At 37.1% G+C, this 13,734-nt stretch overlaps 1 protein-coding gene and 1 long non-coding RNA gene across 16 annotated transcripts in view; one reads left to right on the forward strand and one right to left on the reverse strand.

Annotated features, from left to right (window-relative positions):
• Window positions 1-10,374, reverse strand: part of LOC109027659 (uncharacterized) — a 211,703-nt gene extending 201,329 nt beyond the window's left edge. The window contains exon 1 of one of the 2 annotated variants that reach the window (XR_008677456.2): window positions 10,024-10,374. This is a non-coding gene — a long non-coding RNA (uncharacterized lncRNA). The remainder of the gene's footprint in view (window positions 1-10,023) is intronic. The other variant, XR_010134497.1, reaches the window with a different exon arrangement.
• The window catches only part of LYPLAL1 (lysophospholipase like 1), a 152,687-nt gene continuing 149,197 nt past the window's right edge, over window positions 10,245-13,734 (forward strand). For 10 of the 14 annotated variants that reach the window (XR_008677433.2, XR_008677434.2, XR_008677436.2 and 7 more), the window contains exon 1: window positions 10,407-10,539. Coding sequence is in view for 2 of the 14 variants with exons in the window: in XM_055379406.1 (XP_055235381.1) it covers window positions 10,449-10,539 (91 nt within the window). In the remaining 12 variants the exon portion in view is untranslated. The other 4 variants (XM_004028416.5, XR_010134456.1, XM_019030633.3 and 1 more) reach the window with 4 other exon arrangements.

The following is a 13,734-nucleotide window of genomic DNA, read 5'->3' on the forward strand; positions in this document are numbered from 1 at the left end:
TTCCTGATTTTACTCTGGAAGGGAAGATTATTAAAAACTTTTTAAGACTCTCCTGCTCACATTGGCAAGTGGTGAATACTGGACAGTTTTGCATTAGAATGAGACATCTGGGTATGTGAGTTATTGCTGATTTTGTATCCCTTACAACGAGATTTTAATCCACTTGAATTCAAATTATGTTGATCACAATACAACTTCACTGGTCTAGGCACAAAACACCCTAAAGGCTTTAATGAGTTTAAGTGGATGAACTGCAAACAGCAAGATCCTGACAAACTCTTACAGATGCAGTAAGTACTTCTTCAAACAACGTGGGAGGCTGGCAAGAAACATCAGCAGAACAGCTAGGAACATAGTAATGTGGAACGTGGTGATGTCTTTTGAGAAAAGGATTTAGCCAATCACTGGTCAATAAAGACAATAATTAAAAACACATACAGCTTCTGAGAACAAGAACCATAGCAAATTAAAGTTCTGCTTTCAAAGAGCTTCATTTTAAGTTACAGATCCCAAAACAATTGCCATAATTAGCATAAGCTTTGTATGTAAAGAAAAACCTTTACTTTTTTTCTAACTTGTGACGTAGGCCACTATTTAAACAAACAAAAAAAAAAACTGATTCTCTACAAGATTTGTGTCTTTTTTTTTTGAGCTCATATGTACCTTTTAAATGCCATAGAATCTACAGGAATAGCCTTAGAGACAAAATGAAAATATCATTATTAAACTAGATTTAAACAAATTGCTAGAGAAGCTTCTTAGATTGATACTATTGAAAATGCCTTGGAGATCTGTGGAACACAGTTAAATGATTGCTATTCAGTATAAAGAGTATGGCTGAACTTTTTATATTACACTCTATTTTTTTTCCATACTCAGAAATGAACAAGTCTGGTTAATAATGTTATGAGAGAAACTTGGTGCTTTACACAAAGCACAAATTGTAGAAAAAAATGCATGCACCTTGTGTTTATGGCCAGGGCCATGGGTCAAAATGAAAATCATGTCCTGTTTGAACTGAAATAATCAAGAAATTTCATTTGCAGTGCATTTTTACGTTTTCTGGAAGTTTGTTTTAAGACAAAGAACGTATTTATTGACGGTTCAATCTTTTTACTGGCGTAATGGATGACGTAAAGACAATGATGGGATTTGAGTCCTTGTGTGTCAAAAGAGACATAAAATTCGCCTTCTTTACTTCCACTCTGGTATGTTTCCTCTGAATAAGCAACAAATCCGTGGTAATTATTACCTGGAGTGACTTCCAGATGTTAACCATGCCATGTGACCGAACTCAACTATTCTCTAACAAGCATGGCAAGAGAGGGAAATTGTTAGTATATATGATGATTTCAATAACCATGAAAAATATCTTTTTTGTCTATCACATCCATCTGCATGATGTAAAAACCCTACATAAATAGGATACTTTTTTGAGAAGAAGAGGAAGACTTAAATCTGTATAACATAGGTGAACTTTCCCTTTAAAAAAAAAAGAATAGCTAAATTAATGACAGCTGAACGTAATTTATTATCTAATCCTTTAATTGTTTTTTGATTTTAAATTATATGCCTACGCTCTATAGAAAGGGAGATAAATTATTATGGTTTATGTTAATTTATGACAAGTCCTTTCGATGTTTTCCATTTTCTAGGTAAAAATATGCTGTTAAATTGTTTTCAGCCAAACATTGATGCACTTTACATTTTCTATTAAGAAAAATAAATAATCCACACTTTTGAAAGGGAAGGTATGCACTTTTTCTGGCTTTCTTGAAATTATATTATTACTATTAGCAAGTGCCAGCAGACTTCATGGGTGGTATTTCTTACTGAAAAGCAAGACATGAATCAATATTTTTATTACAGTCAACTCACTTGTCTTCATAAATAAAATATTATTAATGTTTTTCCATTTTGATTTTAATGCTAGCAAGAAGAATATACAAATTGTTAGAAAAGAGAAATAAAATACCTGGATAAATAGTTTTTCAAAGACTGTCATTGGTACATATTAAAGCAACAGTTGAGATTGTCAGTTAAGGTTCCAAACACCGGTGTGTACTGTGTTTTTTTTAATCTAAATTATTGAGTAAATTGCTTGTCTTTTATACTTTTCCTATTGAAACAGATGTGGTTAATATAATCTGTGAATGTCCTTTGTGTATTATGCATTCTATAATGACCATGTGAGCATAAATTAATAAGTAATATGAGAAAAAAATAAGCAAAAATTCTTTCTACAAACACACACACACACACACACACACACACACACCTGCATCCTATTTTTAAGTGAGAGAATGATGAAGGACTTAGCACAGAGCCAACACTAAAGGGAAGCTCTTTATTTTTGTTGATATTATTGTTTCTCAGGCCCACAATGTTGGTATAAAGAGGGAAAGGCAGAAAAGTAAACAGTCAAATGTGCAAATGGCTATGTTCGTGGTAGCTGAGCTTGCTAAAAGCCAGTAGAAGAGGACTGATCAAAGGAAGAAACAGCAGACCTGAGTTTTGAAGAATGAGTAGGCAGTTGAAGAAGTAAATAGAGGAGGGCTACAAGCCTGGCTGAGATTAGAATGGGCAAAGCTGAAGGGACAGGAGATGGCACAGCACATTTTTAACACTCTTGGTGTTCAACATGGTAAAAAGAGTAGAATATAAGACCGGATGTCTCCAGATATAAAACTGGGAACATAAGTAGAGGTGTGTTCCTAAAGAGCTTTAGGAAAACTGGTATCAATCCTTCTAATAGATGCACTGTAAAAGCATCTTTTTAAAAAGACAACTCTGTGAAGAATGCTTTTATAGACATTGAGGAATGAAAATGAAAAAAAAATCCAGTTTGCCTGCAAGAAGGTCACAGAAACAGACACTCATTGAGATATAAGTTATACGTACTCTATCTTGTAAATTTAGACTTTGGGATATAAATTATACTTTCTTAAAATGAGGCATTCCTATTAAAATGACATTATTTGCTTTTATTTCAATGCTTAGATTTGCATAATTAACCTAAAGAATGTTATTTTCTAAATAGGATTACTACACCTTACGGGTGTACAAGACAGTTGTTTGGGCATGTGGAAAGAAAATATTAGAATTTGTTTATATTTTACTTTTCTTCCGTTTTACATTTCTACTTTTTTCTATGTTCAGTATGCACATAATGCATTACTACAATAGTGCATTCATATAATTTATAAATAAAAAATACACATTTATAAGAGATGTTCTAAAAACTTTTTACTGATAGGTATATATAATAGACAAATTTCTGAGACAACCACCATAAAAGTTAACTATTTTTACTATACCAACTAAACTGGACAGTTGTAGCTTGCACCAGGTAAATAGTACTGCTTTGATTTAGTTGAGGACATAAAGCACAGGACCTCTCATAAGCTTTGCCTTGTTGGGAACTGGAACGGACCTGTGGCCATTAATTTTATGTGTTTCTGCCCTCAAAAGCATAAAAGTATGAGGCAGGTGAGCCACACTCTGAGATCCACCAATTTCAAGGGGTCTACTCATTAGCTTTGGTGGGTTCACAAACCCTCTAATGGGCATTCAGAGTACTGTGTGTGTGTGTGTGTGTGTGTGTGTGTGTGTGTGTTGTATATTGGTTTCCCTTTCACTTGAGAGAGTCTGTAACTTTAAGCTAAATCTTAAATGAGACTATAAATACCCCCGCCATTGTCACCATCAATTTAATTGCCTTGCCATAGTACAGAGTCTCTTCATTGGCTGACTGACCTCAGTACTCCAATCACACATGCCACACTTTAAGCTACCAGCCTTCCTGTATCATGGCTCTTCTGTTTCCTTGTCTTTTATGACCTAGTTATTTCTTGCTCATGGTCATGTTCTAGCTTTGCTTGGTTCTCACTACAAGATTTGACATTGGGCTTTGTAATTTTCAAAATTTTTGCTCCCCATACTAAGCTGAAAACCAGTCCTAATATTGTGATCCTGACCCTGGCCTTGGCTGGTTTTCTCCAAGAGGTGGCCTGTCACCTGTGTACCTCTGGTTACTGCTTACGTGCCAGAGTAACAAGTAGATGCCAGAGGAGTGTAGTGCTTCCCTCTTTGTTCATCCTTCCTGTTCAGAATATAACTCAATTAAAAGCATAATTTAACTCCAACAAGTAATATCTGAGACACTGTTCTAGGTATTTCAGGAGGATACAAAGAAATAAAACAGTTCTTGCTATTAAGGCAACTACAATTTAGTAGTTCACAGGGCTAGCCATGCAGGAAAAGTACTTAAACCTAGGTTTTCGTACCTCAAATCCATCGCGCCTTCTACCACAGCTCAATGACAATTTTGTTTATAATTATTTTGAAATTGTGTATGTGATTTCAGGTTTGCAAGAGTGTCTAATAAAGATATTTGTTTTCACTTATATTATTTTATTTTGTTAACCCCTGTGAAAGAAAACTAAATAAATGCATATGAATGAAAATATATAATGAATGACAAACTAACATTTTGAATAATCACTGCTTTAAACTTCTGTTGTCACTTGCATCCTTTTTCTATTGTGATAAAAAGCACATAATGTAAAATGATCTTAACCATTTTTAAGTGTACAGTTCAGTAGTGTTAAGTATATTCACATTGTTATGAAACAAATCTCCTGAACTTTGTCATCTTGCAAATCTGAAAATTTATATCCATTAAACTACTAATCCCCTTTTCCTCCTCTCTCCGGCTCCTGGTTACCACCATTATACTTTTTTTTTCTATGAATTTGACTACTTCAGATCTTTCATATAAGGGAAAGCATACAGTGTTCGTCTTTTTGTGACTGCTTTATTCAACTTAACATAATGTCCTCAAGATTCATCCATGTTGTAGCATGCGACAAGATGTTTTTCCTTTTTAAGGCTGAATAATATTCCATTACATGTATATATAATATTTTATTTATCCATTTATCTGTTGATGGACATTTGGGTTGCTTCCATCTCTTGGTTGTTGTGAATAGCACAGCTATGAGCATGAGTGTACAAATACATCTTTGAGCTCCTGCTTTCAATACTTTTGGGTATATACACCTGCATCCATTTTTAACCTACACAAAGAATATCTGCTCTTGAAGACTGACATTTTGCCATCAATCTATAAGAAAATAAATTCTTCGGAAATATGATAAGACAAAATAATTGTATTAATTTGCCTTTCAAATATAAACTAAGGTAGATTTTTCAAAGCTTCTCGATTTTCTTCATATATAGTTATAATAAAAGAAAATCCATTGTCATACCTTGATGCCAATTATACATATATAGAAAATATTCATAAATATATACACACAGAGAAATATGCACATACACAGACACATCCTGAAAATAGTCTACTTCAGAATAAAGTGGACTTCCATTTTTCAAATTGCAAAAATTGACTTTATATTTTCTAATTATCTTTTTTTAAAGGTCTTTTTAAATTTTTTTTCCTGGCTTTTAAAAGTAATCACAGAAAGAGTAGGAAGAGATTAAGGCTGCTAAACTCAGCCATACAAGGAGGAAGGAGAATCACATGTGCTGATCTTTCTCATACTACTAACTAAAAGTTTATGTAGTGCAATTAAGAGTTTTGAACCATTATTTTATAAGTAGAGTTAAACATCAGAGGTATATTCATAAATGAGTGGCACATGTCACATATTTAAATTCTTTCAGGATCTCAGAATGACAGAACCTGGGGCTTCTCCATCAAGTCCTGCTCCCTTATTTCACAATTGGAGAAACGTGTCCAATGAGACTAAATGGCCTGTCTAATGTTACATAGCTTGTCATCCCTGAAGCTGGAACAGGAACTCCTATCATTTCATTACTTCAACATTTTTTATATCTACCTATCTAATCTTCTCTTAAATGAATGTAGCAAAATACAGTAGATATTCTGACTGCATTCATAAGGAAATTACTCTTTTGGCTTTTATTTCTTTTCTTTGTAGTAGATGTATGCAATGCAATCACTTCCCCTCATCTCATGGTAGGATTTGAAATTCCCTGCCCTCAAGGGCCCAAAACCTGATTAGGGGTTGCTGTTGATTCTTGCCCTGGATTTCAAAAGCCTCAAAATTTGTTATAGAAGAAAAAAGTAATAGGTTCTAGAGTACACAGACAAATATGAAGATTGCAGGAGGGATTCCTCAGACTCATATAAGCACTGAGTGGAAGTTGAATAAGAAGTGTTTCCAGAGGGTAACTTAGGAATTTCAGAACTGGCCATGAAAGGTGTCCAAATGGAAGAAGACCCATTTCCCAGAAAAGAGGAGACAAATGGCAATGCAAAGAACATTGTTCTGGTGTCCAAGCATAAACACTGACCCTGTAGCCTGCACCCAAGGGAGGAAAGTTCACTCTCCTCCTCTAGGGCCTATACACTGCTTTGGTGTGTATCATGTTGACTGTTAATAATCCAGCAGAGTAATCACTATCCATTCTCCAAGGCTGCGTTTGGTCTGTGTTTGAGGAGCTCATGTATTCCCCTACCCCTACTGCCAATGCCATCTCAGTCCATCTCACAATGCCCCAGGTGACCCATCTGCTCTAAAAAGAGAATGAGACCATGCGCATCTAGTAGTAAGGTAAAGTAGAGGAATGACCCATATCTGTATCTGGAAAGACTGGACTGAAAAAGATTAAGGTCCCCAGAACGGAGGCAATGATTATGTTAAAGTTTATAATCTCATTTTTAAAAAGTATAGTTTTGCTGCTTTGTAAGAATTCAGGACCTTTAAGTTTGTTTCTAGTTTTTCTTTCATGAATGGACAGGGGGAATGTATAAAAGAAATCATTTTGTTTATCTATGACAAAATGTTAAATTACCTAAAGCTGAAGCATTTTGTGCAATGTGTATATATTGTTTATATATATGTGTGCGTGTGTGTGTGTGTGTGTGCATGTGTGCGTGTATGTGTTTCTCTCTCTCTGAATGATGCAACAGATGAAAACTAACCAATAGAGAGGATATGGTTTGATGTTTAAGAATGAGCCAAACAACCAACGGGTAACTGTGTACTGTCTGCGTGACTAATGCAACTTCATTTAACTGTTATCATTTGAAAATACCAAGTATACTAATCTTGTTCATTGTTTTTGTTTCTTTTTTGAGACAGAGTCTTGCTCTGTCACCCAGGCTGGAGTTCAGTGGTGAGATCTTGGCTCACTGCAACCTCTGCCTCGGGGTTCAATCAATTATTATGTCTCAGCCACCGTAGTAGCTGGGATTACAGGCATGCGCCATGATGCTCGGCTAAGTTTTTTTGTATTTTTAGTATAGATGGGGTTTCGCTATGTTGGCCAGGCTGGTCTTAAACTCCTGGCCTGAAGTGAACCGCCTGCCTTGGCCTCCCAAAGTGCTGGGATTACAGTAAGCCACTGCACCCAGGCAAAATATACCAATCTTAATGGCTGAACTTTCAATTGCTTTTCTGTTTTGAAAACTAAGTGTGGCCTAAAGCATTTCTCAACACACTGAAGAACAGTAAACTAAACTCCGACTTTGCCATTTATATCGTTAGATCCTAATTGATATTGAAACCCTGCAAAACAGGAGAACTTTTTCTTTTTCTTTTATTTTGTTTACTTGCTTTTTTAAGTTTAGAACTGAAGTTACCAAAAGGAGGTGCATATAGATTGGCAGAAAGCAAATGAGTAGCAACAAAAAATAATTAGGAGCTATATAAAGAGTAAAAGAATGTATGAATAGGAATCTTCCAGTGATAATATTCCCCCACCTTCAATAGGGCAAAAGATCCACCACAAAAGAAGCAAATAGTCATCTTGAAACTTAATTACATTTCAAAGTAGTACAGTAACATGAAAGGAACAAAACATTTTTGTTCAACAGTTTGCCTACCAGATGGGATCTCTAAATATAGGTAATGTAAAACCTTTGCTTGTCCTATAAACAAATAAAGATGAAAGGAATAGCAACAATAGCTAAGCATTTAAATCACTGGAAATAAAATAGCACTTTGGTTAAGTTTGGAAGAATCTGGCTCATTCTAATAATGAATCTGGGAAGGCTGGAGTTCTCAGTGAAATTCAGAATACAGAAGGTTGCTTCTGGTATTTACCACCTGCTTATCGACCTGTTTAAACTGGTAGAATAGTTGGAAGAACAAATCAGGAACTAATAGCAGTAGACTTGGGAAAAACTAAAGAAGCACAGGAACACCTAATAAATAGAGACTCTAAAGGGCCACAATACAAATTCCAGACTTTTGTTTCTGAAATAAGAGTTGGGACATGCCCTTGCTTTATTTCTGTGCACTCATGTGTAAATGTGGGTAATAGTTAAGAACCTATGCTCTGGAGTCAAGCCCAGCATGTGAATCCAGGTTCTACAACTGACTGGCACTATGACTTTGAGCCAGGTTCCTTACCTCTTTGAGCCTCATTGACAAAAGCAGATAGTAATAGTACTGAGTTTTATTGGAATTAATTTATGACAGTTTTTGGCACCTAGTGAATCCCATGAATATTAGTTCCTTATTATTATTAATAATCATTACTCTTAAATAATTATATTCTGATTTTTTTGCTGTCTCAAAAGCGTGGGGTGGTGTACAGTAAGATTTTCAGGTAGTAAATGGAGTTCTAAGAGTAGAACTTAAAGCCTTCCCTGTATTATCTCCAAGTGGTCTTTCCTAGTAGCACTGCCCTCTTCTCACCTGGCTAGGGAAGGTTATCTAGAACTCACATGGGGAAGGCAGGTCAAAAGACAGAGGTTTTTTTTTTAAGAATTGGCTATCAGAGCTCAGCCTACCCTAGTTTGTCCTCCTCAGGGACTTCACTTATACAACTCTCTGCTGCAGATCTATGGGCTTTGGAGAAATGACTCAGAATTTCTTTTTGATCTGGTTAACTAATGGCATGTAGGACCATTCTGGTTGATGGTATTGTTACTAATATAACACCATGATAGCTTAGAGCTGATTTTGGCAACTAATGTTGATAGTAAACAGTTTACTTACCTGTAAGTAGGGTGATTACCTGGAACAAATAAAAGGTAAGTTGTAATTGCTAAAATGTAATGCAGACTACAATGAATGGAAGGCCAGTGTTTAATGGTACTTAAGCTTTTACTGGGTTATTTTGTTGAATTTTACATGAGGCAAGAGCAACCTGCTGGGGCCACTGCCTTCAGTATTAAAAGATACCTATGTTTTGGCCTTTATAGAGGAAATAATTCCATTTTTTAGTATTTTTAAAATTATGGTAAAATACACATAAAATTTACTAAGTGTACAGTTCACTGGCAGTTATTAACACTGTTGTACAACCATCATCACTGTCCATTTTTAAAAATGTTTCACTATCTAAGCAGAAACTCTTGCACTCATTAAACAACAACCTCCCAACTCCCTCTTCCCTTAGTCCCTGGTAACCTCTAATTTCACTTTCTGTCCCTATGCATTTGCCAATTCTAGATATCTCATGTAAGTGGAATCATACAATTATTTGTCCTTTTGTGTCTGGCTTACTTCACTTGGCATAATGTTTTCAAGGTTCATCCATGTTGTAGCATGTATCCGAATCACATTCTTTTTACAGGCTGAATAATATTCCATTCCAATATGTACATAGCACATTTTGTTTATCTCTCCATCTGTAGATGAACATTTGAGTTGTTTCCACCTTTTGGTACTTGTGAATAAGGCTGCTATAGAACACTGAAGTACAAGTATTTGAGTCCCTGCTTTCATCTCTTTTGGGTATATACCTAGGAGTGGAACTGCTAGATCCTATGCTAAGTCAATGTTTAACTTATTGAGGAGCCACCAAATTATTTCTATTGCCGCAACATCATTTTACATTCCCATCAGCTATGCACAAGGTTTCTAATTTCTACACATCTTCACCAATACTTATTTTCTGTTTTTTTGATAAGAGCCATTCTAATGGGTATATAAAGCAGAATCTCATTAAATTAGATTTGCTTTGTAAACTATTTATTAAAAATAAGAGACACGAAGAGAACTTATTATTATATGCTTCGCTTACCCTGTATATCAAGAGCTGCAAACATCCTGTGCGAGTCCCAAAGTGAAAGGTAAAATACGGTTCTATCTATTAAATTTTAAACATAGTAACACTAATATTTCTCCAAATAAAGTAATCTTGAGTTTTGGGATTGCATTTAAAATTCCTACAGCAAATGCTCAGGATATAAACATATCCATTAGTCATTACAGAAGTCCACACGAGGCTGACACACGTAGAATACCATTATTAGCAAAACTAAACTCAGTACAGTTACAACTACCTCAAACTTGACCCCAAAGTATTGAAAGCTCCTCAGAGAGCGGGCCAGCAGCGCTGCGCATGCGCGCTCCCGGGCGTGCTCCCGCGCGTGCCTGCGTATTTGCGTGCGCGGCCCCGCGTGGCAACGCAGGGGCGGAGCCGCATGACTGGCAGTGGTATCAGCGATGGCGGCTGCGTCGCGGTCGGTTCTGCAGCGCTGTATCGTGTCGCCGGCAGGGAGGCATAGCGCCTCTCTGATCTTCCTGCATGGCTCAGGTGGATTTCAATTTTACGTCCTGGTTTTCTACAGCTCGGGAAACATCCTCCCCTCGGTTACCCCAGTATTGCCCAAGTGGAGGTGTCGCCGGGCCCAAATAGGGCCCAGTAGGTGGCTCCCCCGTCGCCAGCCCCGGCTGTAGATGCACGGGCAGCGCCACCTGCCCCCAGCCTCCCCAGTTAGTCTTCCTCTTTCTATCGGGCGGTCACTGGTCCACCACCCTCGCTTTGGGGCCTTGTGTCCCGCCGCTCAGCCAGCCCTCCATCCCCACAACACACCTCCCCATTCCTCGCCCCAAGTTTAAACAGAGCAAGTTAGTAAGGTAAGTCTTCTGCTAGAGGGAAATTATTTAGTGTTTTTCATTATCAGCTACTAGTGATTTTTCAGTCGTAATTGCCCATTGCTTTTTCCAGGCTCCCATACTAATGTAGACAATTGAGATTCACAGTTAACTTAGATACTGTTTACAGATTATCTCTTTTCTGTAAGCCACTGTGCCATGGCTGGAGTGCTTTCTCTCACTTTCCTTTTTGCTGCTTCTCTTTCCTTCCTTTCCCTTTCCCGCCTGTGTCATTAAACTTCCAAGATAGACTACAGCGGCAGGAGCCCCAACAGGCATCTTCCACTGCCTGCCCTTAGTAACGTGTGCTTAATGCTGTATCGTTACTTAACACTCATCTGTAATCACTTTTGTCTGTCTTCCCCACTGGATTGTGAGCTTCCCACTGGATTATGAGAGTAAGGGCCCTTGTGTCAACCTTTGCACCCCCAGTGCTTGGCCCAGGGTAAGCTCTCAGGAAATGTTTTTTAAAGAAATGAGATGCAGCCGGTGTCCTCAGGGGGCCTACCTAAAGTTAAAAACAAAAACAATCCAATTAGTTTGAGTCAGCAGTGCATGGAAGATCACAAGACGGTGCATGGTTTCCTGCCAAGTGAATTGTAAGAGAAAAAAATGTGGTTAGGCATTATTAAGGCATTTGGAAGATGAAAAGCTTGTCAGACTTTTCGAAGAAAGTGGTCTTTGAGCCGAGACGGGTAGGCTTAAATGGGACGGTGATTGGAAGGGAATTGGAAAGGTACTGGGCAGAGACCTGGAAAAGGGCAATTGTGGGAGGTATTCTCTTTATTTTGAAAATGAGGCCAGACAGGTTCAGCAGCTTGGTCAAGGTCTCTTAGCTGTTACTGTGAGTAGTGGCGGATTTGGGATTAGAACCCAAAGCTCTCCGACCTCAAACTCAGGGCTTTGGTGGAGTAAGGTGAAAAAGTTTGAACTAGGATGTATTGTTTTGGAGATAGGGAAGAAGAGGTCCAATAGTGTTTAAAGGGAAAGACTTGGCATATATTTAGAAGGTGACGTGTGTAAGATGACAGCGGTACTTAATAACTAGGAGACTGGTAGTACTATTTAGAGCTCCAAGAGTGTTCATTTATAAGTACCCAGAAATTCCCCAACACTGTACCCTTTCTCATAATCAATTCTCATTATCTTTAGGAAGAACTCCTAGACTATGTTCTTTTTTCCCCTGGACCTCTTTGCTTAAAATAACTATCCTTTTTTTGAATTTCAGATTACATTTTTATAACCTGTAAGGGTATGTCTCTAAAATTCAGAGTCATGTATGTATGTATTTTTTCCTTTGTACTTTGAACTAAGAATTTATTCAAAGAATTCTGCCAAGTATGCGAGTATAATGTGATTCCTATATATTTAAATCTCCACTGAAGTAAATAAAACCTTATTGGGAGTAGGTCTTTATCATCTTTATCATTGGGAGTAGGTCTTTATCGTCCAGTAGGTCTTTAGCAGCTAGTGATTTTACATTCACCTTTAATGTATGTGGTTATGTTATAGGAGATGTTTGGTTTCTGCTTAATTAGAATATGGGCAAACCAATTTTAACAGTTAACCAGTTTTAACAGTTTTACTATGGAATAAGGTACTAGCTTTTTAAAAAGTGGACATTGTGAATGGATAGATGTTGTTTTGCAGCTGCATTCTTACTCTTCGAGGCTGAAAAAATGTTATTAAAGACAGATTTTGTGTTTTCAAATAAAAAACCTTAAAAGCTTGAGATTTTCTTCTAGGAGATAGCAGCCATAGAAGAACATATGGGAGTGTAAATTATATGTAGCCAACTTAATTTGAGCCTTTTCTATTAATAAAGTACTAAAGACGGACCTTCTTTTAAGATGATAAAAATAAATGATAGGTTAATGAGTTTTGTTCAGTCTCTCAGATCAGATTAATTCACTCTTATTTGCTCCCATAGGACACTGGTTCTTTTTTCAGTGGTAGTCATCATACTTGTAATTATGTAATGTAATGTCTGTATTTCACACTAAGCTAGTAGGTCTGCAAAGCCCAAACCATGTGTCTTGTTTATGGCTTTCTTCTTGTGTAGTAAGGCTCAGCAAGTTGACTGAGTAGCTTCTTGGTAAAGTCACCAGTAAGCTCAAGCTCTATGTCGCTCAATGTAATGGACATTTTCAGTCGTCCTCTTACGTGAACTGTCATCTGCATTCAGCTTTCTTCTCAAAAAACTCTCCTGGTTCTTTTTCTGTCTTGATTTGCTCCTTCTGGTTTCTTTTGCAGACTAATCCTCCTCTACCTGGCCATTAATGATGGGGTTTCTCTAAATTTGGTCCAAGGTCTTTTCACTCTACATTTTTCTCCCTAGGCTAATCACAGAAGTCTCCTAGAGATACCCATTTGTGTCACTGGTGTATAGGTAAAAATAGAACCTTTGAATTTCTGTGGAGATTCATAGATTCTATTTTTGAGCTCTAGACAAGTTCATCTAACTGCCTGATAGACATTCGTTCATGAATCCATTTATTCAAGAAATATATCACAGCCTCCATGTGTAAGGCACTGTTCTGTGCTCTGATCATACAGCAATGAAAAAAATCACTGCTCTCATGGAGCTTATGTTCTAATGAAGTAAATAAATACTATAGTAGAAGGTAGTAAGTTTTATGGAAACAAGGAAAGCAGGATAAGGGGACTTCCATGGATGAGAAGTTGGAACAGTGTTACAATTTTAAATAAAGTAGTCAGGTTATGCCTCACTGCAAAGATGACAGAAGATGAAACTTCACAGCTAGACTTAGACTTGGCTTTAAAGCCAAGTCGGAGGCTCCAGGGTAGGGTCCTTGACATGTTCAAGGAACAGCAGTAAGGCTAGTGTGTCTGG

This window comes from Gorilla gorilla, chromosome 1 (genome assembly GCF_029281585.2).
Source record: "Gorilla gorilla gorilla isolate KB3781 chromosome 1, NHGRI_mGorGor1-v2.1_pri, whole genome shotgun sequence".
NCBI classification, from domain to species: domain Eukaryota; kingdom Metazoa; phylum Chordata; class Mammalia; order Primates; family Hominidae; genus Gorilla; species Gorilla gorilla.